Raw genomic sequence first — 24,065 nt, forward strand, 5'->3', positions numbered from 1 at the left:
ATTGTTTCAGCCACAGTTTTCTGAAAACCTCATGTTGAGATAGTCATGATGAGTGTCAACACAGCAACACATTTGAGAAAAACCCAGAGAAGAAAGAGTGGAAGGGAAGAAGTATGCAGCACCTACCTCCTTGTGCAGCACATGGGTACATGCCATGGGATGCAGCTCACTGGGCTGGACAAGCTTCTGGCACATCAGACACAGCTTACAGGTGGCCGGAGCCTGCAGGACAGAGGGATGGCCAAAGAGTAAGGAACCTCTGGGTCTCTTGGCCTCTTATGTCCATGATTCCATTTACTATTTCCGTGTAGCAAAAAAGATTTTACAGCAGAAGAAAGAAATGTTCAAATACATTTATTCTTGAAGTACTTGCATTTTCTCAGTTGGAGCTGCAAACAAGTCAGCTGAGGAAAGGGTGGTTTTTTCCCCGCATTCCACCTATAAACCTGTTTCTTCCCCCATTACCACCACACCTACCCCCACCCCTCCGACACACACACAGCCCACCCCCACTTCTCCACATCTCAGTTTTCAAAGGAAAAGAGACTTACATGGGAAGACCTTCCAGGATATGACACTTGAGCAGAAGGCAGGAACATTGGGGTACTGATTTGGGTCAGTGGAGCAGGGAACAGGGCTCGGATCCGACCAAGTGGCTGTGGGCAGAAACATTGTCAAGAGTAAGGAAAGAGAGTCTGTGTGACAGAGCAGGTTAAAAAAAAAGAATAATTTCTTTCCCAGGCCAACAAAGAAGAGAGCAGGCTAGATGTCCCTGGCCACAGTGCTGTTCGCCACCTGCAATTCTGCTATCTGCCCTTTCCCCAGCAGCTCAGCAGGTCTCAGTTCTCCCCCAGGTAGCCCTTCTCACCTGAGTACTGGCTGCCACCCGCTCGTGTTCAGCCAGTCGGGCAGCTACCAACTGGATCAGTTCCTCCATGGTCAGGCCTGCCATGGTGGTCCGTGCTGTCTTGATTTGCTGAAGAATGTTAGTCATCTGGGCCCTAAGAAACCACATGTTAAGGGAGAGAGATTCTATGCTGTACTTGAGGAAAATCTCCAAGAAATCTCCCCTATTTTGACCTACAAACATTTCTCTGACACATTTTTTTTTAATTAGTCCTGAAAGATACTTACTTATTGCATTGTGGGAAGCGAGTCAGTAGCTTCTCCAGGATCTTCTCCAGTTTGTCTACTGGTTGGGGCCGGGGAGTCTCAGTAGAAGCCTTAACACCACCCAAGCCTGGGGGAGGTGGGATGGAGGCAGCAGGGGGCATGTGTGGACCGTGGGGGCCAACGAGGGAACCCAAGCCGGGGCTGTTTCTCCCATGGGAGCCAGGAAGGGGCGGGGAAGGCTGGCTGGGCTGGGAAAGGGCAGGGTTTAGGATTGGGAAAGACAAGGAGCGGGGATCTGCGCTGGGCATAACCATGGGCACTGTGACCTGCCCAATGGAGAAGGGCATCCGAGGAGGCAGAGAGGGATTCGGCTGAAACACTTGAAGCATGAAGTCTGTCTGTAGGGCGGCAGAGGTGGAGGACAAAAGAGGAAGAAAATAAAAGTTTGGGAATCTGGGGCAGAAACCAGTGAGCAATTCTTATGCCAATTAATTCCAATAATAATAATTACCAATAATAAGGTTATAATAATACCAGTAATAAAACTAATCTCTTCATAAAAGGAACAAGTAGAAGATTCTGGCTGTGTGACCAGCACAGAAAGGTACACTCCCCCATGCCAGTCCTCTCACCTCTGATGGAGGGGGAGGCAAAGTGGGAGTAGGGATTTGAGGAAGGCTGCTCAGCTTGGCTCCGTTCCTCACCAACTGGATGTGATTGTTAAATTGGTCCTAGAAAAGAGAGAAAGGAACGAATTATCCTTTCTGCTGAGCTGAGTAAAACTTTCAAGAAAGAGAGCACCATTGAGGACCGAGAGAGCAAAGGCAGGGGTGGAGCTGGGTGAGGATGTGCAAGGTCCCTCCCGGTCAACAGAAAGTTTAAGCACAGGTTAAATGCCGACTCAAAGACCACCCAAGACAACACTTACCCGAACATTCTTTTTCATCATCCGAACTCCATTCAGCCTTGTCTCCCACTCCTGTTTGGAACGAACTGTCTCTAGTGTTGGGGGGGTTGACCTTTCAAGAAACCAACAGGAATTCACAGGATTACAAAAAGGTCAGCTTCTGAGTCTTCAAAATGTTAGATAGTGGCTGGCCAGCAAGCCCAGTGACAAGAGGCCGGACTGGGTGCAGGAGGACAGGGTTCATGTGCTTCACTCTAACTCCGGCTTTTTTTTTTTAAGGTTTGTTTTATTTATTTATTTATTTATTTATTTATTTATTTATTTATTTATTTATTTAATTTTTTTTTTTAATTTATTTATTCATGATAGTCACACGGAGAGAGAGAGAGAGGCAGAGACACAGGCAGAGGGAGAAGCAGGCTCCATGCACCGGGAGCCTGACGTGGGATTCGATCCCGGGTCTCCAGGATCGCACCCTGGGCCAAAGGCAGGCGCCAAACCGCTGCGCCACCCAGGGATCCCGGTTTTATTTATTTATTCATGAGAGACACAGAAAGAAGCAGAGACATAGGCAGAGGGAGAAGCAGGCTCCCCATGGGGAGCCAGTGTGGGACTCGATCCCGGAACCCCGGGATCACGAACTGAGCCAAAGGCAGATGCTCAACCACTGAGCCACCCAGGTGCCCCTAAATCCGGCATCTTTTAAGCCAATTATTAGAGAAAGAGGACTGACCACAGAGCAAAGGTTTTTGTCTACCTAGAAATGCCATAGGGGTCCTCTAGATTCCATGGCAAAAAGAAGAGAAATGCCTCTAGGAGAAACAAATCTCCAAACATATTTGTTATGCTTTGACACCCTAAGAGAGGCTTTTATCCAGTTGGAACCAATGCAATAAAAAATACAAAACTGTAAAACACGGGAAGAGAAGTCACTAAACAACGGCTACTGCACAGACAGAGGTGGCCCCGAAATTCCTGTGAAGATAGAATAAGTGCCAGACTAGCTGGCCTTGGGTTTCAAAAAACCAAACCAAACAAAACCACAGAAAAAAACAAAACTGCAGGACTACTGAAGCTCTAGAATAAGAAGGCACTTACTTGAGGTAAGTAAGGTGTAGTTCTGCCTCTTTTTCTGCTTCTTCTAGTTTCAATACCAGCAACTCTTTCCGACTCTCTAGTGATAAGATCTAAGGAAACCATACACACATTGTATTAATATTATATATATGAAGCTCCCCCTAGCTAGTTAAGACAAATGCGTAGTGGCTGTATGGTATAATACTCGTGTGGCTTAGCGGTTTAATACTATCCCGAAAGATGATACTCTCTGGAAGCCCCAAATCAAGGCTGTCCACACAGAGCTCTTCTCACCTCTGCCTTCCAGGCCCGTTCTGTCTCTTCCATAATGTTCCGATTTATTTCGCCATCCTGATTCTTGAGTCTATCCAGTTCCATTTCCCACACTTCTCTGTAAGGTCAGAAACCAAGAACAAGGATGAGGAGAAAAAGACAAGATCGCTAAAGGACAGCAAGGCTTTAAAGTAAAACATGAAACTGATCTGGCAGGTATGTTACAGGAAGTCTGATTCTAAGTAATATAGATCTAGACGAAGCACGTTTAAAGTGGTCTGTAACTGCATAAAAGCCTTATACTAGAAAGTAAAAATGTTCACATCTCCACTTGCTAAAATAAGGTTGCCCAGAGCAGGAAAAAGTGTACTTAGGACAAAAACCCCTTGAAGGCAGAATGTTCTATGTTCAGGAAGGGCTTGATAGCATTTCTTTTATTTCCCCATCTGTCTTTTAGTATGGGTATGAAGAATGCAGGAGCAAAAACAGAGATCCGCTTAATACTCAGGTCTAATGCAGCAGGCTCTGAGTCACTACCCAGTACACAGACACTGGCTTACTGATTTTCATGTTTTCTCAGCCATAGTAAACATTTTTCAGAAGAAAAAAATGCTCTCTTCACACCTCACAAAAAAGGCTTCACCTTTCCATCAGTGTCCTTCCTCCCTTCTCACCTCCCAGCCCCACCCCTACAATGTAACATACATTCAGGGTCAGGGTGACCAACCCCCTGGCGAGCCTGTTCCCAAGGGTTCTGCAGAATGGGGGAGAGTCAAGCACCCTACTCAGGGCTAGAGGAACAGAGCCAGTAGGAGGAGCTCCTTACATGGCATTGGACTGTACTTGAGTTTTATGGGTAGAAAGCAAAGGATTACCTAGATCAGTGGAAAGAATATGGGAATGTTGAAATGTTTTCATTGTGTTTTAAAAAGTTGAAAAGAAGAAAAGGTTGGGAAGAGTTACATCTTAAGAAAAATGTTCCCACTTTTCTTCAGCAAAATAAACTACTTTAGTCCTCTTCTGTTTTTCAGTAGCCTTACATATATGAAAGGGAGCAATCCACTTAGTAAGCATCTGAGGTGCCTTCTTACATCTGACCCAGTCCTTCATATATTCCTGCTCCTTCTTTCATAGATAAAGTAACACACACGTTCATTCACTGATTCATTACCATTAGTCTGCCCCTCTACTGACAAGGTCTATTCATATACTAGAAATGACCAGGAATGCCTGGGTGGCTCAATTGGTTAAGCGTCTGCCTTCAGCTCAGGTATGATCTCAGGGTCCTGGAATCGGGCACTGCATCACACTCCCAGCTCAGCAGGAGGCCTGCTTCGCCCTCACCTTCTGCCCCTGCTCCTGCTTGTGTGCTCTCTGTCAAATAAATAAAGTCTTAAAAAAAAAAAAAAACAGGTGGGGATTTTCTTCCTTAATCTTACGTGTTGTCCTTTCCAAACTAACCTCCTCCCCAAAGAATTCTCTAATAATTCTTTTGATCAAGTTTATAAGTAACTGTGTTTTCCTGCTACACCACATATTCCTCAAGTTAAAAGCCACATGAGGAATCAGATTTCTCTTACCATAAGAATATGTGATATGTGTCATGGAGTCAATCAGTGATCCATTTAGCATACTAGTTACTCCTTGGCAATGAGCTAATTGTAGAAAAACATGACAGCTGCCTTCTGTGATTGACGTTATTCTTGAAGATTATAGCTGGTCACTGAGTATCTCTAATTTTAATTAAAAACATTTGTCAGGGGCAGCCCGGATGGCTCAGCGGTTTAGTCCCTCCTTAGTCCAGGGCGTGATCCTGGAGACCCGGGATCGAGTCCCACATCGGGCTCCCTGCATGGAGCCTGCTTCTCCCTCTGCCTGTGTCTCTGCCTCTCTCTCTGTGTACTTCATGAATAAATAAATAAACTATTTTTAAAAATTGTCAACTATAGATATACGTTTCTGTAAGAAAAATCCTTCTACCATGCCCATGGGGCCATTCCACATATTCACACACAAAACTCTCCTTTGGGCATTGGCCACATCTATCTCAGGATCCAACATAAAGAACTACTAGCAACCACAACAAAAATAAAGAATTCTTAAACTATCAAAAATAAATGCTCAGCCTTATCATATGTTAACTAGTATGGAAGCTATGCATCAGACCTGCAACCCACTCTAGAAAACATAATCAGTCCCCTAGGGTGGATTATCAGAAAAAAATCCTTGGTAGAAGAGAAACCAGTGAGTCTATTTAAACATTTTAAAGGCCTGCTCTAATTTCTTTCAAGTCCCAGACTTCTGTTACTTGGATAACATGGCTAGTTTAGGGCACTAACAGCTCAAATTAAGTAAATCCTGGCAGACTGTAGAAGTCTGACTTGTAATTCCCAAGTTTTGCATACTTTTCAAAACAAATTTTGTTTTTTGAACATGTAAATCATATAAATTATAAAAAGTTTAGATAATACAAAACAGAAAGAGTCTCGTATAGAGGTTCCAACTCTTCAACTTTATGGCTGTATGACCCTAGACAAATTATTAATCATTCTAGGATTCTTCATCTGAAAAATGAGTAATATCTATATTATGTGACTGATGGGAGAATTTACTGAGAAAACACACAAAAATTTAATACAATACCTAGTACAAGGGAAGGATCCAACAAATGTTATCTTTAAGGTATTTTTTTAAATTTAATTTCTCACCATTGGAATACAAAGAATCATTACTATACTTCTTTCCAGTCTTTTAAAATAAATGTTTGTAGGGGTACCTGGATGGCTCAGTCTTAAGTTTAAGCATTCGCCTTCAGCTCAAGTCATGATCCCAGGGTCCTGGGATTGAGCCCCAAGGTGGGCTCCTTGCTCAGTGGGGCACCTGCTTCTCCTTTTCCCTCTGCCCCCAGCTCATGTTCTCTTTCTCTCTCACTCTTTGTCTCAAATAAATAAAATCCTAATAAATAAACAAGTATTTGTACATCGATGTATGTATATGTCACATATAAATCCATTATGTGAAAAAAAAATCCATTATGTGCTTTCAAACAGAAACTGCTCTTTCTCTTACTTTTCCAACTAAACATAGTTTTCCATAGCATTAAGTATTCTTCAAAAATTTGATTTTTAAATAACCACCCATTGTACATATATACCATTATCTATTTGGATATTAAGTTATTTTCAATTTGACAATTATAACTAATATTATAATATGCATCTGTAAATGTGTATTAACACAGGTTAATGATAAAAGTAATGTATCTAAATTTAAGAGGAAACTACTCACATGGCCTCTGGAGCCAAACTAAGTTCTGAGTTCAAATCCAGACCCTATTACTATCTATGTGACCTCTGGCAAATTACTTATCCTTTCTGTGCCACAATTTCCTAACATAAAAGGAGGATAACAACAGAGTCTACCTTTCAGAAAGCTGTTACGCATATTAAATGAGTTAATGTATATATATATATATATAATGTATATAAAACACACAGAACAGTCTCTGGCACATAAGAAGAACTTAATAAATGTTAGTCCTCTCAGTAGAACATCTTTCTTCAGCGAGAATGAAACATATGTATACAAATTTTCCACCACAAAGTTTGGTGGAATTCAGATGATTTTAATGGACAGAAGTTGACAGTAAGTACTTTGTGAAACACTCATCAGAGATAGAACTAAAAATTAAGATGTTGGGGCCTCGGCCCAAATACCATCCTTTCAGAACATATTATACTCTAAGCAAGGCAAAAGGAAACAAAGCAGAAACTGTTGAATAAGTTACTATACAGGGGTAGAGGTTATAAAATCCTTTATTCTGAAACTAATACTAATACAAACCTATATAGAATGCATGAGATTGAACATATGCAGAAAACTTTACCCCCAAGGTTGATCTGCAAATTTGTTTATGAAGCTGGAATTCTCCCTTGATTCAATTTAATTCAACGACATCTACTGAGCATGACATGCTAGGCATAAAGATGTCCAGTTCCTGCCCCAAGAAACTCACCATCTGTTAGTCTGCCAGGTAAACAAAGGGAACGAGGAAACTCTGGGCAGAACAGACAGCATGGGCAAAGGCCAAAGAGTAAGAGAGCACTCAGCTGAGGAAGGTCCAGAAAGTTGCAGACAGTGGACACACGAGTCTAACGCTTGGTGGTTTAATTTTGGCTGGAGATACAGACGAGTGTCGCAACCATTAAGACAATAGTGGAAGCCCTAAGCATGGAAGAAATAATCTAGAACAGCAGTCTGCAACACAGAGTCTACAGTCTCCAAAACTCTTTGAGGACCTGGGTTATGAAGCAAAAACTAATTTCATACTGACATTCAAATTACTTGCCTTTGTCACTCCCCTCCACTCACGATCTACCATGGATTTTCCTGAGGCTACACGACATGTGATAGTATTGTCACTGATGGCTAATGGAATATATGCTTCTGTATTCTCATGTTTTCTAGCATGTTCTAAAGCAGTAGCTTTAAGGCATAATTTAAGCTCTCAATTTGTTTCCTTCTCAGTACCACTGTTGTACTTTTCCTAGCTATCTTCTGTTATATTTGCTATTATTGTCTAATAAATAAGCACCGTAAAATTTCCAAATTCTCCAGCATCTTTGTGGAAACAAGTACTTTCTGTTATTTTGCTTTTGCAAGAATTTTTTATTTTAGAAAATTTTCTCTATTTTTAAGTTAAATCTAAAATGTATGGGATCCCTGGGTGGCGCAGCGGTTTGGCGCCTGCCTTTGGCCCAGGGCGCGATCCTGGAGACCCGGGATCGAACCCCACATCGGGCTCCTGGTGCATGGAGCCTGCTTCTCCCTCTGCCTGTGTATCTGCCTCTCTCTCTCTCTCTCTCTCTCTCTGTGTGACTATCATAAATAAATAAAAATTAAAAAAAATTTTTTAAAATAAAATAAAATAAAATAAAATGTATTACTTTAGAGGTGCCTGGGTGGCTCAGTCGGTTGAGCGTCTGTCTGCCTTCGGCTCAGGTCAGGATTCCAGGGTCCTAGGATAGAGCCCCATGTCAGGCTCCCTGCTGAGTAGGGAGTCTCCTTCTCCCTCTCTCCTTGCTAATGCTCTATCTCTCCGTCTCTCAAATAAATATTTTTTTAAAAATGTATTACTTTAGAATTTAACATGTTTTTCTGAAATAAAAGAAAATTTATTTGTATTTTACTCTTACATTGAAAAATGAATCATTGGCTCAAAAAAGGGAGATTAGAAGACTTACTTTCTCAACCCATAGCTGCAATGTATACATCTACAAGATCCTAAAAAAAGATGCAGTGGCCTACAGTTTTCTGACTCATGGAAAGAAAGAATCTACTCCAAAGAAACTAGGCAAAATTATATTAAGAAACCAAAGTATAACAAAAGCCATCTTTCCCTTAACTTTATAGATGTTCATAATTTACTTTACTGTATCTTAAGCCACAGAACATTTTCTAATTATATTGTGCCAGTTTAGTTATAGTGACATTTTGAGATCATTCAGAATTTAAAGAAAAAGGAACTATTTTAAATGCAGATGTGATGAAGTCTTTAAAATTGATAAAAATCATTAAAGCCTTTCAAACCAGAAATGAAAAAGCCACTGAAGCATCTTACCCGGGGAAATTACTGTACTGCATTAACTGCAGAAGCACAACCTTGTCCAGCTGACATTGCTACATGCCTGCTGGATGAAAAGTCAGTAAAATATATCATGGCAATGTCACTTTTTAATGATACAGTAACTCATCAAATTAAAGATTTTGCTACAAATTTGAAGATTTAGTTAAGATCTCATCTGCAGAATTATAATTTTACTTTACAAACAAACAAATCTGCATCTGCAGTTAGACTTGCTATTTTGTTTTTTTCATCTAGTACTGGCATCAACTAGGCATCAGAGATAATGTTGTCTGTCAATTCCCGGCAACAAACACAAATGATGCTGCCATGATCTAAGTTGAATGACCTTTTATTGTCATAGTTTAAGCTTTACTTAAGGTATCATGATGAAGCTATATAAAATAATAATTTGATACATTTAAAAAATATTCTGTTTGATAAAACACTACATGCCAAAGTATATGGTTGTCTCGTGGAAAAGCATTTGTAAGACCATTTGAGTTGAACTAGCCTCTTTTTTCATGCAACACCATTTTTACTTAAAAGAACAACTGAGAGAGAAGCTATAATTATTTGAACTTGAGTCTCATTTGGCAGACACGTCCTTGAAAATGAATGAAGTACTCTTGCTATTATAAAGAAAACAACTGACAGTATTTATCACCAACAACCAATTCTGAGTTTTCAGGCAAAAATTAGAATTCTGGAACATCTGTAACAGCCACTGGGAGCTTGAAGGATCTCCTCTACTCAAAGACTGTTCTGATGAGATCAAGTGATATAAACAAGTAAGATTCCTTAAATGCTATACAATAAAACAAGTCAACACTTAGAAGGTCTGAGTAACTCTAAAGGCATATTTTCCAAATTATTAAAGCATTGTGTTACCAAATCCACTGTGAAACCCACTTGGAACTGCAGAGTTGGCATAAAGATGATTCTAAGCTGAAGACATCTGAGGTTCAACAGATGCAGAAAAAGCCTTCTGGGAGCTTCCCTTATCTGCCCCAAAAGCAGCAACTTCTGGGAAATAAGGATGTCATAAATTCCTCTTCAGAGCAGATCTACTCCCAGGAGAGAGAATGTGAATAAAAACTACCCTAAATCCCTTCTCCAGGGAGTTTTCTGGTCCTGAAGGAGACAGAAAAACCACTCTTACCTGTATAGACAAATATTATCACAAACTTTTAATCTGTTTGTTTTCCTGAAAAGCCATTTATCTTTCCAAAAGGTCCCGTAAGTGCCCTTTCTCTGCACCCTCCTCTGAAGTCATTTGTTTTCCCATAAGTGCCTTTCTCCTTGTTCCCCTTCACCTGTTAAGATGGCAGATAATCCCCAAATTCCAGCTATCCTTCTGAGTCACTTAACCTCACCCAGTCACATTATAGGGGCCAGGACAGCTGTGGAATTGTCTTAGGAATGCAAGTTTCCAAAAACACCCATGTAGTTAAAGCTGGGAAGAAAGCAGATACAAATAGAATCAAATTTATTTTTTTATATTCATTAATAAATGCTGTTAAAAATAAAAAATAAATAATAAAATAAATGCTGTTGTGCCTGGAAATGATCGATCACATAACATGTCAGGGGGTTGTTTTGTTTTGCTCTTTGTCATCTATTGTGTTATTCCTATTTCCAAAACGTTATTAAATAAATATCATTTTTATTTTTTAAAAAGCCCCAAATTCCAACCACCCTTTTGAGTTACTCATCATTGAACTCTCCCCCATGTATACAAGTCATACATGTAAACTGTTTCCTTACTCCTGTTAATCTCTCTTTTGTCAGTTTGACTGCAGGCCTCAGACATTAAACCCAACAGGGTAGAGGGAAAAGTTTGTCCTCCCCAACACAACACAGTTAAAAGTTCCATTCAAAGTGTATTTAAGCCAACAGATTCAACTAACCTTTAAGAAACTATCACCAGTCCAATTTTGGGGTTATTATCAAAAAAGAATATCCACAATTATCTAAAAAAGTCCATTAAGGGGAGCCTGGGTAGCTCAGTTGGTTAAGTGTCTGACTTTGGTTCAGGTCATGATCTTGGGGTCCAGGGATCAAGCCCCACATTGGATTCCCAGCTAAGCAGGGAGTCTCCCTCTCCCTCAGTCCTTCTCCCCGCTCATGTGCAATCTCTCTCTCAAATAAATAAAATCTTTTAAAAATTGTTTAAAAAATATTTAAAAGCTATTAAAATACTCCTCACTTTTTCAACTACCTATCTGTTATGAACAGATTTTCTTCACATACTTCAATCAAAACAACATACTGCAATGGATTATATGTATAAGTAGTTAGGAGAATTAAGCTTCTTCACTAAAAAGAAACAAAAAGGTAAACAATGTCATTCTTCTAATTGAATTGATTTTTGCTCTGGGCTGGGCGAATATTTCTTGGGACACAAAAATGCATGAGCCACAAAAGAAAAAACTGGTAAACTGGAAAACTGGACTTCACCAAAACCTGAAGTTTTGCATTTCGAAAGACACTGTTACAAAACACAAAAGCAAGTCCCAGACTGGGAGAAAATACCTGCAAAACACATATCTGATCAAAGGACTTGTATCAAGAACACTCAAAAGAAAACAACATTCTTTTTGTAAACAAGATATTTCACCAGGAAAGAATAACAAATGAGAGATAAGGACACGAAAAGATGCACAATGTCAATACTCATTAAGGAAATGCAAACTAAAACAACAATGAGGTACTATTAAACGCTTCTTAAAATGCCTAAAACTATGAAGACTTATAAAACCAAGTATTGGTGATGATACGGAGTAACTAGGCGGTTTATACACTTGCTGGTAGGAATGCAAAATAGTAATGAACCTTGGAAAAGAGTTTGGCAGTTCCTTGTAAGGTTAAGTAATTCCTTATAATGGCCCAACAATTCCACTCCTAAGCATTTACCCAAGAGAAAAGAAAACATGTACATAGAAACACGTGAGCAGCTTATCATAGACCAAAAAAAAAAAAAGGAAAAACAACCCAATTGTCCATCAACTGGTTAATACATAAATGAGTTTGGTATAGTTTTATAATGTGATCTACTCAGCAATAAAAAGGAATAAACTACTGATACATTCAACAACATACATGAATCACAAAAGCTTTATCTTAGAGCAAGAAGCAGACACAAAAGGCCATATATATTGTATGATTCTTTTTATGTGAAGTTCTAGAAAATACAAAACTATAGTGTGAGAAAGTAGATCAGTGGTTGTCAGTGGCTCAGGATAGAGGAGGCAATGGATTCCAAAGAATCATGAAGGAACTTTTTGGGGTAGTGGAAATATTTTTATATCATGATTCTTGAGGGGGGTTCCATGACTGTCTACATCACTTAAAATGGGTGAATTTTATCATATATAAAATATACTTCCATAAATTGCAGTTAAAAAGAAAAGAATTTGCAGCCACTACCACCTATTCCCCTTCCTATAGTCACCGTTTCTGTATCTCAGACATCTCATTGTCATTACACCTCCTCTCTCTGTGAGAGTCAACAAATATTGTCAATCCTACCTCAGAATATAGGCCCGCCTTCAGTTCCTTTGCCAATTAAATCAGGCCTTCATTTTTTTTTTTTTTTTTGATGAAACTCTGTCTTCCTGACACCAGTTTATCTGTACATTAGCCCATCTAACCTAATGTAGCCGGAATTATCCTACAAATTAAATCTGAAGAGGTTCCACTTCTAGTAAGGATAGAGTTGCTCCTAACAGACCAACATCTTATAGGCCAAAAACTCTAAATTTTAAACAAAATGTTAAAAAGCACCTATCTGAAGGCATTAGAAAGCAAACAAGAACCAGGCATAAACTGGAGAAGTTTTGACAACTGGAAGAAGTGAGTATCACTGTTGTTTCCTGTTTTTTACAGTTATTTGTCTAAGGGCAAACCCTGGCCAGCTCTGTGCTGATGGCTAAAACCACAGATGGAAACCCTGCAGCCTTCCCAGCTCAAGAACTAAAGGGCAAATTGGGAACTACCATAATAACTAGAAAATGAGTAGGAAATCCTAAAAAGAAGAGTCACAGATGAGGAGCCCCACATTCTAAATATAAACCTCCCCAAATCTCTGGATGATCCCTGAACCACACATAAACAGAAAAGATTCTAAGCAATCCAGTTACAGCTAAACAAACTTAAAAGAGACCACAGCTGCTGGCCATAAAACAAGGCTATGATGTTTAAGCCCAATACAATAAAATTTTTTTTAAGATTTTATTTTATTTATTCATGAGAGACAGACAGAGAGAGGCAGAGACACAGGCAGAGGGAGAAGCAGGCTCTATGCTCGGAGCCCGATGTGGGACTCAATCCCGGGACTTGCCATGAGCTGAAGGCAGACACTTAGCCACTGAGTCACCCAGGTACCCCCGACAAATATATTTTTAAAAAATCAAGATAATAAGCTTTTGCACAGCAAAGGATACAGTCAACAAAACTAAAAGACAACCTACAGAATGGGAGAAGATATTTGCAAATGACCTATCAGATAAAGGGCTAGTTTCCAAGATCTATAAAGAACTTACTAAACTCAATACCAAAGAAACAAACAATCCAATCATGAAATGGGCAAAAGACATGAAGAGAAATCTCACAGAGGAAGACACAGACATGGCCAACATGCATATGAGAAAATGCTCTGCATCACTTGCCATCAGGGAAATACAAATCAAAACCACAATGAGATACCACCTCACACCAGTGAGAATGGGGAAAATTAACAAGGCAGGAAACCACAAATGTTGGAGAGGATGCGGAGAAAAGGGAACCCTCTTACACTGTTGGTGGGAATGTGAACTGGTACAGCCACTCTGGAAAACTGTATGGAGGTTCCTCAAAGAGTTAAAAATAGACCTGCCCTACGACCCAGCAATTGCACTGCTGGGGATTTACCCCAAAGATACAGATGCAATGAAACGCCGGGACACCTGCACCCCGATGTTTATAGCAGCAATGGCCACAATAGCCAAACTGTGGAAGGAGCCTCGGTGTCCATCGAAAGATGAGTGGATAAAGAAGATGTGGTTTATGTATACAATGGAATATTCCTCAGCCATTAGAAATGACAAATACCCACTATTTGCTTCAACGTGGATGGAACTGGAGGGTATTATGCTGAGTGAAGTAAGTCAATCGGAGAAGGACAAACATTATATGTTCTCATTCATTTGGGGAATATAAATAATAGTGAAAGGGAATATAAGGGAAGGGAGAAGAAATGTGTGGGAAATATCAGAAAGGGAGACAGAACATAAAGACTCCTAACTCTGGGAAACGAACTAGGGGTGGTAGAAGGGGAGGCGGGTGGGGGGTGGGAGTGAATGGGTGATGGGTGCTGGGGGTTATTCTGTATGTTGGTAAATTGAACACCAATAAAAAATAAATTAAAAAAAAATAATAATAATAAATAAAAATAAAAATAAAAAATCAAGATTTTTTTGAGAAATAGAACAAAATCCAGAGTCTCTACAAGGTACTATTTACGATAGTCAGCATTCAACCATAAATCACCAAAATACAAAGAAACAGGAAACATGACCCAATGTCGAGAGCAGCGTTTGGCAAACTATGCTTGTGGGTCAAATTTAGGCTGCCACGTATTTTTGTAAGTAAAGATTTTTGGGGAACACAGTTATGCTCATTTTACGTATAGTTCATGGCCGCTTTCATGCTATAACAAGAGTTGAGTAGTTGTGAAAGAGACTATATAGTTTGCAAAGCCTGAACATTTACTAATATGGCAATCAACTTCTTCCCTCTACCCTGAGCCACTGACAATCATTGATCTGCTTTCTCTCACTATAGGTCTGTCTATCCTAGAACTTCATGTAAATAGACAATGTGTAGCTTTTATGCTGGTTTCTTATTTAGGATAATTCTCCTGATTCCAATGCCTGGTCAATAAAAAAAAAGAAACTCAATGAACAAGAACTTCAAGGTCACCAAGATGCTGGAATTAGCAGGCAAAGATTTTAAAGTATCTAATTTACACAAAGGACATAAAAAATATGTTCTCAAGGAGTGCAAAAATAGGAATTTTCAGCAGGGAAACTATAAAAAAGAAACAAATTCAAGTGACAGATCTGAAAAATACAATACTAGAAATATGAAATTCATTGCATGACAAATATGAAATTTGTTGCAGGGGCTTAACAACAGAGCAGAAATGATACAAGAGGGAATAACTGAACTTGAAGACACATCAATAGAAGTTACCTAGTATGAGGAATAGTGTGAAAAAGATAGTAAAGAAATGAACAGAACCTCCATGAGCTACAGAACAATATCAATGGGTCTAACATATGCAAAAGCAGAGTCCCAGAAAGAAAGAAAGGAATAAGACAAAAAATTATGTACAAATTGTCAGAAAATTTCACAAAATTTGAGGAAAGAAATTTTATAGAGATTATAAAGCTCAGAGATTAAAAAGCTATGGAGATTAAAAAGCTCAGAGAATCCCAAATAGAAAAAATAAGAATATCACACCTGGGCAGATCAAAGTCACACTGCTGAAAAACTAAAGATAAAAAATCTTGGGGACACCTGGGTGGCTCAGCGGTTAAGCATCTGCCTTTGGCTCAGGGCATGATCCTGGAGTCCTGGGATCCAGTCCCACATTAGGCTCCCTGCATGGAGGCTGCTTCTCCCTCTGCCTATGTCTCTGCGTTTCTCTCTTGTGTCTCTAATGAATAAATAAATAAAATCTTAAAAAAAGAAAATCTTGCAAGAAGCTATAGGAAAAAATGACACAATACATAGGTGAAAATAACAATATGAATAGTCACTAACTTCTCACTAGGAAGAACAGGAGCCAGTTTATATTAGAACAACTGTACAGAGATATTCACACAATGGACTACAACTCTGCATTAAAAAGGAATGAATGCCTATATCTATTAAAAAATCAATAATTAATAACCTTCCAAAATAAAAAGCACCAGGCTCAGAGGATTCACTGGTAAATACTACCAAACATTAAAGAAAAAACTGGATCAGGGCACCTGGCTGGTTCAGTTGGTGGAGCATGTGACTCTTGATTTCAGGGTTATGAGTTTGAGCCTCACATTGGGATTGGAGATTACTTAAAAAAAAAAAAAAAAAAACAACCCAGGGGCACTTAGGTGGCTCAGCTGGTTAAGCGTCTTCACTCAGGTCATGATCCCAGGGTCCTGGGATCAAGCCCTGTGTTGGGCTCCCTACACTGTGGGGAGCCTGCTTTTTTCCTCTCCCTCTGCCTGCTACTCCCCTGGCTTGTGATCTCTGTCAAATAAATAAATAAATCTTAAAAAAAAAAAAAAACAACAACAACAACTAAAAAACTAAAAAACAGGAAAAAAATATATACTAATTCTCTACAATCTCCTTCAAAAGAAAGAAGCAGACTATTTCCTAGCTCATTCTATCAGGCCAACATGATCCTAATACCAAAACCAGACAAAGACATAAGAAGAAGAGAAAACCACACACCAATATCTCTCATGAACATAAGATGCAAAAATCCACAACAAAATATTAGCAAATCAAATCTAAAAAAATATAAAAAGAATTTAAATCATGACCAAGTGGAATTTATCTTAGGGATGCAAGCTAGTTCAATATTCAAATATCAATTAATATAATCCGACACATCAGAACACTAAAAAAGAAAAATCACAGATTCTATAAAAAAAAAAAAAGCATTTGACAAAATCCAACATTCATGATAAAAACTTTCAGTAAACTAGAAATAGCGGGGAATCTTCTCAACTTGATAAAGACTATCTGCAAAAAGCTGACAGCTAATATACTTAATGGTGAGAAACCTGAAGCTTTCCCATTAAGACCAGGTATAAAACAAAATGTCCATCTCACCACTCATCAATATCATACTGGAAGAATACAATAAGGTAAGAAAAGGATATTAAAAAAAAAAAGAAAGAAAAGGATATTAAAGGCATATAGGTTGGAAAACAAAAATATCTTTGCAGATGGCATGATTATCTATATTCCTTGAACAAATAAGAGATTAAAGTAAGGTTGAAGGATACAAGATTAATATAAAAAAGTCAATTGCATTTCTCTATACTATCAATGAGCAACTAGAATTTTACATTAAAGACAGAATATCATTTACATTAGCACCTCCTCAAAATGAAATACTTAGGAATTTTTTAAATGTCTAAGATTTATATGAGGTAAACTATAAAACTGATGAATAAAATAAAAAAAGAACTAAATAAATGGAGAGATATTCCATGTTCAGGGATAGGAAAACTCAGTATTATCAAGATGTCCATTCTTCTCAACTTGATCTAGAAATTCAATGCAATCCCAATCCAAATCTCAGCAAGTTATTTTATGGATGTCAACAAAGTGACTCTAAAGTTTATATGGAAGGCAAAAGAACTAGATTAACCATCACAACACTAAAAGAAAAGAACCAGATTGGAGGACTGATGATACCAGATTTTAAGACTTTCTATAGTGATACCTGGGTGGCTCAGCGGTTGAGCATCTGCCTTTGGCCCAGGGCGTGATCCCAGGATGCTGGAATCGAGTCCCACATCGGGCTCCTTGTGGGGAGCCTGCTTCTCCATCTGCCTCTGTCTCTGCCTCTCTCTCTGTCTCTCATGAATAAATAAATAAAATCTTAAAAAAAAAAAAGATTTTCTATAAAGCTATAGTAATCAAATACAACGTGATAATGGCAAAAGAACAGACAAATAGATCAATAAAGAGCCTATTGCAGACCCTCATGAATATAACCAACTAATCCTTGACAAAGGAGTGAAGGGATAAAATGAAGCAAAAAGTTTCTTCAACAGGGCAGCCCCGGTGGCGCAGCAGTTTAGCGCCGCCTGCAGCCCAGGGCATGATCCTGGAGACCCTGGATTGAGTCCCACGTCGGGCTCTCTGCATGGAACCTGCTTCTCCCTCTGCCTGTGTCTCTGCCTCTCTCTCTCTGTCTCTGTCTCTATGAATAATTCAATAAAATCTTAAAAATAAATAAATAAACGTTTCTTCAACAAATGGTGCTAAAAGAATTGGACAACCACATGCAAAAGAAAAATCAATCTAAAAACAGACCTTACACTTTTAACAAAAAGTAACTCAAAAAACCTAGTTAAACCTAGGTATGGTGATTCCTTCTTAGATACAAACCAAAGACACAATTCATGAAAGAGATCACTGACAAAGTAGACTTTGTTAGGTTAAGAACTTCTGGGGGCACCTGGGTGGTGCAGCGAGTTGAGCATTGAACTCTTGGTTTTGGTTTTACACATGCTCTATCTCTCTCAAATAAATAAATCTTTTTAAAAATTGAGAACTGCTGTTCTTCAAAAGATAATATCAAAAGAATTAGAAGACAAACCACAGACTGGGAATTTATGATAGATACATCTAATAAAAGACTGTTCAATACACAAAGAACCCTTAAAACTCAACAATAAGAAAATAAACAACCTGATTAAAACATGGGCCAATGTCCTTAACAGACACCTCACCAAAGAAAATATACAGATGGCAAATAAACATATGAAAAAATGCTCCATACCAGTTGTCATCAGAAAAATGCAAATTAAAAGAGCAATGAGATACCACTACACATCTATTAGAATGGCCAAAACTGACACCACCAAATGCTGACAAGAATGTGAGCAACAATAACCCTCATACCTGCTGGTGGGAATGCAAAATGGTGTGGCCACTTTAGAATGCAGTTTGTTGGTATCTTATAAAACTAATCCTACTCTTATCCAGCAACTACACTCCTTGGTATTTACTAAAGGAGTTGAGGGGCAGCCCGGGGGGCTCTGGCCCAGCCTAGAGACCTGGGATCGAGTCTCATGTCGGGCTCCCTGCATGGAGCCTGCTTCTCCCTCTGCCTGTGTCTCTGCCTCTCTCTCTCTGTCTCTCATGAATAGATAAATAAAATCTTAAAAAAAAAAGGGGGGGGGGATCCCTGGCTGGCCCAGCAGTTGAGCGCCTGCCTTTGGCCCAGGGCGTGATCCTGGAGTCCCGGGATGGAGTCCCACATCGGGCTCCCAGCATGGAGCCTGCTTCTCCCTCCTCCTCTGTCTCTGCTCTCTCTCTCTCTCTATGTCTATCATAAATAAGTAAATCTTAAAAAAAAAAAAAAAGGAGTTGAAAACTTAGGTCTATATAAAAACTACACATGGATGTTTACAGCAGCATGTTTATGTTTATTCATAACTGCCAAAACCTAAAAGCAATCAAGATGTCCACTGGTAGATGAATGGCTAAAAAAAAAAATCTGTGGTATATCCTGACAATGGAATATTGTTCAGGAGTAAAAATAAATGAGCTATCAAGCCATGAAAAGATATGGAGGAATCTCAAATGCATATTACTAAGTGAAAGAAGCCAATTTTAGATAACTACATACTGTGTGATTCCAATTATACAACATTCTGGAAAAAGCAAAACTATGGAGACAGTAACAAGATCAGTGGTGGTTGGTAGGGGAAGGCTCTGAGGGGGACGTAAATAGGTAGAACACAGGGGATTTCTAGGGTAGTGAAAAAAATCTCTGTATCATATTATAATGATGGATATATGTTATACATTTGTCCAAACCCACAGAATGTGTAACACCAAGAGTGAACCCTAAGGTAAACTGTGGACTATGGATAGGTTCACCCTTGGTAAAAAATGTCCCATTTTGGGGGACATTCTGGTGAGTTATGTTGATAATGGGAGGCTATGCATGTGGGGGGGATGGGGCATATGGGAAATCTCTGTACCTCCCTTTTAATTTTGTTGTAAACCTAAAACTGCTCTAAGAAAATAAATATCTTAAAAAAAAGAAAAAGAATAAACTATTGATATATTTCATATCCATGACAACATCCAGGATGATTCCTTAAAATATATTGAGTGAAAGAAGCTAGACATAAATTTCTAGAAACAGTAAATGTAATCTACAGTGACAAAGTGTTTACTCGGGAACTGGGGGGAAGGCCAGAGATTGAGAAGGAACATGGAAAAAAAAAAAAAAAAAAAGACTAGGAACATGGAACACTTTAGGGTAAAGGGTATGTGCTATACCTTCATTGTGTTAGTGTTTACATGCATATTTAGTTTGTAAAACTTTATCTATATGCAACTTAAAATAAGTGCCTTTTGTTGATATATATATTATATCTAAAAATTTTTGATTGTTTAAAAATCTAAGGGGGGATCCCTGGATGGCGCAGCGGTTTGGCGCCTGCCTTTGGCCCAGGGCGCGATCCTGGAGACCCGGGATCGAATCCCACGTCGGGCTCCCGGTGCATGGAGCCTGCTTCTCCCTCTGCCTGTGTCTCTGCCTCTCTCTCTCTCTCTCTGTGACTATCATAAATAAATAAAAATTTAAAAAATAAAAAATAAAAAAATAAAAATAAAAATAAAAATAAAAAAAAAATCTAAGGGATAATAATTCTAAGTTTTCTACAATTAAGGCTCTGGAAAAATATCTTACCCCCCCAAAATTACAAGTCTTTCTAATACAAAATAAGCAGCAGGCATGTAATTATTCTTTATAACAAATGTTGCCAGTACGTTAATGTAACAGATGTGTATTTGGGGAAGGAAAGGCCAAATTAAAATAAAATTCTAAAAAAGAAAAATTCAAGAATATTCAATTTACATAGTAAAAGAGTACACCTAATGTAACCATATCAATAATTACATTAAATATAAACTGATTAAAGTCTGTAATTAAAAGGCAGCTTGTCAGAACAGATCAAAAAGAAAGGTCCAATTATATGCTCTCTTTATGAAACATAAAAATGTAGATAGGTTGAAGATGAACAATGGAAAAATATACTCCATATAAAAAAATATGCATAAGAAGATTGCAGTATCTATATTAATATCACATAAAGTAAACCTTAACATAAAGAACATGACAAAGATAAAGAGAGACATTTCATAATGATAAAATGGCCAATTCATCAAGAATATATAATGATCATAAATGTACATGTATCTAACATACAGCTTCAAAATATAACAAAAATTGGGCAGCCCTGGTGGCTCAGCAGTTTAGCCCTGCCTTCAACCCAGGGCTTGATCCTGGAGACCCACGATCGAACCCCACACCAGGCTCCCTCTGCCTGTGTCTCTGCCTCTGTCTCTCTCCCTCTCTGTGTCTCTCATGAATAAATAAATAAAATCTTTAAAAACAAAACAAAAATTCATAGAATTAAAAGGAAAAAGAAAAAGGTCCATAATCAGAGATTTTTAACATCAGCCCAACAACCGATATAACCACACTTTTAAAAATAAAAAAAGAATAATATTCCTCAATAACTATAGATACAACTATCCCTAAAAAATAATAGCAAGTCAAATCTAGCAATAAATGAAAACAATAACATATCTTGTCCAAGAAGGTTTATCCCAAGAATGGACAACTGGCTTAACATTTGAAAATAAATCAATGTAATTCACCATATTAACAGAATAAAGGAGAAAAACTATTTGCTAATTTTAATAGGTGCAGAAAAACTATTTGACAAAACTAAAAACCTTAAGAAGTGTCAGAAACAGAAGAGAACTTCCCCAATTTGATAGAGGGCATGTACAAAGAAGCTATAGCTATCAATACACTTACTGGTAAAATACTAAACATTTCCCCCTAGGAGCAGAAACAAGGTATGTCTACTCTACCACTTCTATTCAACAGTGTACTGGAGGTCCTAACCAGTGCAATAATGTTTACAAGAGAAAAGGCTTAAGATTTGAAAGGAAGAAATAAAACTGTATATTCACAGAAGTTGTAATTGTTTATGTAGAAAATCTTAAGGAATCTACAAAACAACTAAGACACAAACATGTAAACTTAGCAAAGTAGGAGGTACAAGGTTAATACACAAAATAAATTGTATTTTTATATACTAGCAAGAAATGGTTGGAAATATTTATTTTTATTTTTATTTATTTATTCATGAGAGACACAGACAGAGAGTCAGAGACACAGACAGAGGGAGAAGCAGGCTCCACGCAGGGAGCCCGATGTGGGACTCGATCCCAGGACTCCAGGATCACGCCCTGGGCCAAAGGCAGGCGCCAAACCACTGAGCCACCCAGGGATCCCCTGGAAATTTTTTTGAAAATTTAATTCTACTTAAATAGTGTCAAAGAACATAAAATATTTAGGAATAAATTTCTTTAGAGGGCTCAATACTATTAAGATGTCAATTTCTCCAAATTGATCTACAGATTCAAAGGAACCATGCCTCACCAGTTTCAGTTTTGTTTTTGTAGACACTGGGAAGTTGTTTCTCAAATATATGTGGTAGTACAAAGGACCTAAAAGTAGTGCAAAATCCAAAGCAACCTTGGAAAAAAAAAAAGCAGACCTTATATTCTCTGACCATGACTTACTATAAAGCCATAATAATCACAACAGCATGATGTGGCATAGATAGACAAATATATCGAAGCAAGAGGATAGTATTCAGAAATAGATCTACTATTTATACAAATGACTCATACTGTCATTTGGTTTTTGGCAAAGATGTCAAACAATCCAATTGGGGAAAGGAAAGTCTCTTCAACACATAGTGCTGGAACTGCATAGGCACATGAACCTCAAAAAAAATGAACCTCAACTCCTAATTCTCTCCATGCACAAAAATTACCTTGAGACGGACCACAAAAATTACCCTGAGACGGACCATAACGATGAAAGTTAAAATGATATGTTTCCATAAGACAACGGAGGAGAACATCTTTGCTACTTCAGGGTAGGCAAAGGTTTCTTAGGACAAAGAATGTAATAACTATAAAAGAAAACTTAATAAATTAGCCTTAAAAATAAAACTTCTGTTTATCAAAAGATACAATTAAAAATGAATAGCTAATTCAGAGAGTGGAAGGACATTTTCACAAAATATATAACTGACAAAGGGCTTTATATTTGCAATATGCAATGAATTTTTAGAATCACCCCAAAAAAGGGGGAGGGGGCAAAAATCTAAGAGGATACTTCACAAAAACAGACACATGCATGGCCAATAAGCACAAAGAAAAAGTGATCAGCAGCATTAATAATGAGGGAAATGCCAAAATAAAACCACAATGAAATACAACCATTTAAATGACAAGGATATGAAACCACCAGAATTCTCATACCTTGTAGGCAGAGTGTTAAAAAGGTATATCCACTTGGGAAATATATCTCTCAGTTTCATATAAAACTAAACATATACCCACCCTACAACCTGGTGATTCTACTCCTAGAAATTTACGCAAGAGAAATAAAAGTATATGCTCACACAAAGACATACTTGACTGTTAACAGCAGCTTTATTCATAACAGTCAAAATCTGGAAACCATTATATGCCCCTCAAAGGACAATGGGTAAACTACAGTAGATTAACAAAAGGAATACTATTTGATAATAAAGAGACATGAGTGAATGTAGAAATATTAGGCTAAATGCAAGAAGTCCTAAAAAAAGAGTATATACTGTATGATTTCATTTATGTGACACTCTAGAACATGCAAAATCAATTTATGATGAGAAAAATCAGTACAGTGGTTGCCTTTGAAAGATGGGACAAGAAAAGACTGGGAAAGTGTACAGGGACACCATCTGGTTTAATGGTAGTACTCTCTGTATGTTAATGGGGTTTGAATTAGACAAGCACACACAATGGTCAAAACTCATGGAAGAGTACACGTAAGATTTATGTATTTAACTGCATATACATTTTATTACCAAAAAAGGAAACATGAATGATATATAACTCTAAATAATGATACGCATGTTTATGGATTTACAGGTGAAGTTACTGATGACTGCAACTTACTCTGACACGCATCAAAAAGAAAAAAAAGATGGACTGACTAACGGATAGTGGACTGACGAGCGGATAGGGGGGTGGAAAGATACTGCTAAAATAAATGTAGCAGAATGTTAATTGTTAAATCTAGGGCATGAGTGTTAATGTATAATACTTCCAGCTTCTCCTACTGTTCAAAATTTTTCATAATAAAATACTGGAGGAAAAGTAAATCCAGTAATTTAATTCCTCTGCCTACAAATGCCTGTTGGTTACACT

At 38.1% G+C, this 24,065-nt stretch overlaps 1 protein-coding gene across 3 annotated transcripts in view; it reads right to left on the reverse strand.

The window, feature by feature from the left end:
- Nucleotides 1-24,065, reverse strand: part of RNF214 (ring finger protein 214) — a 47,271-nt gene that overhangs the window by 2,727 nt on the left and 20,479 nt on the right. For all 3 annotated transcript variants that reach the window (XM_038536041.1, XM_038536039.1, XM_038536040.1), the window contains exons 7-14: nt 3,392-3,488; nt 3,119-3,207; nt 2,042-2,132; nt 1,746-1,844; nt 1,135-1,511; nt 869-1,001; nt 552-656; nt 127-222 (exon numbers count right to left, since the gene is read on the reverse strand). In XM_038536041.1, coding sequence (XP_038391969.1) covers nt 127-222; nt 552-656; nt 869-1,001; nt 1,135-1,511; nt 1,746-1,844; nt 2,042-2,132; nt 3,119-3,207; nt 3,392-3,488 — 1,087 coding nt within the window. The remainder of the gene's footprint in view (nt 1-126; nt 223-551; nt 657-868; nt 1,002-1,134; nt 1,512-1,745; nt 1,845-2,041; nt 2,133-3,118; nt 3,208-3,391; nt 3,489-24,065) is intronic.

This window comes from Canis lupus, chromosome 5, assembly GCF_011100685.1.
Source record: "Canis lupus familiaris isolate Mischka breed German Shepherd chromosome 5, alternate assembly UU_Cfam_GSD_1.0, whole genome shotgun sequence".
Classification (NCBI taxonomy): Eukaryota; Metazoa; Chordata; class Mammalia; order Carnivora; family Canidae; genus Canis; species Canis lupus.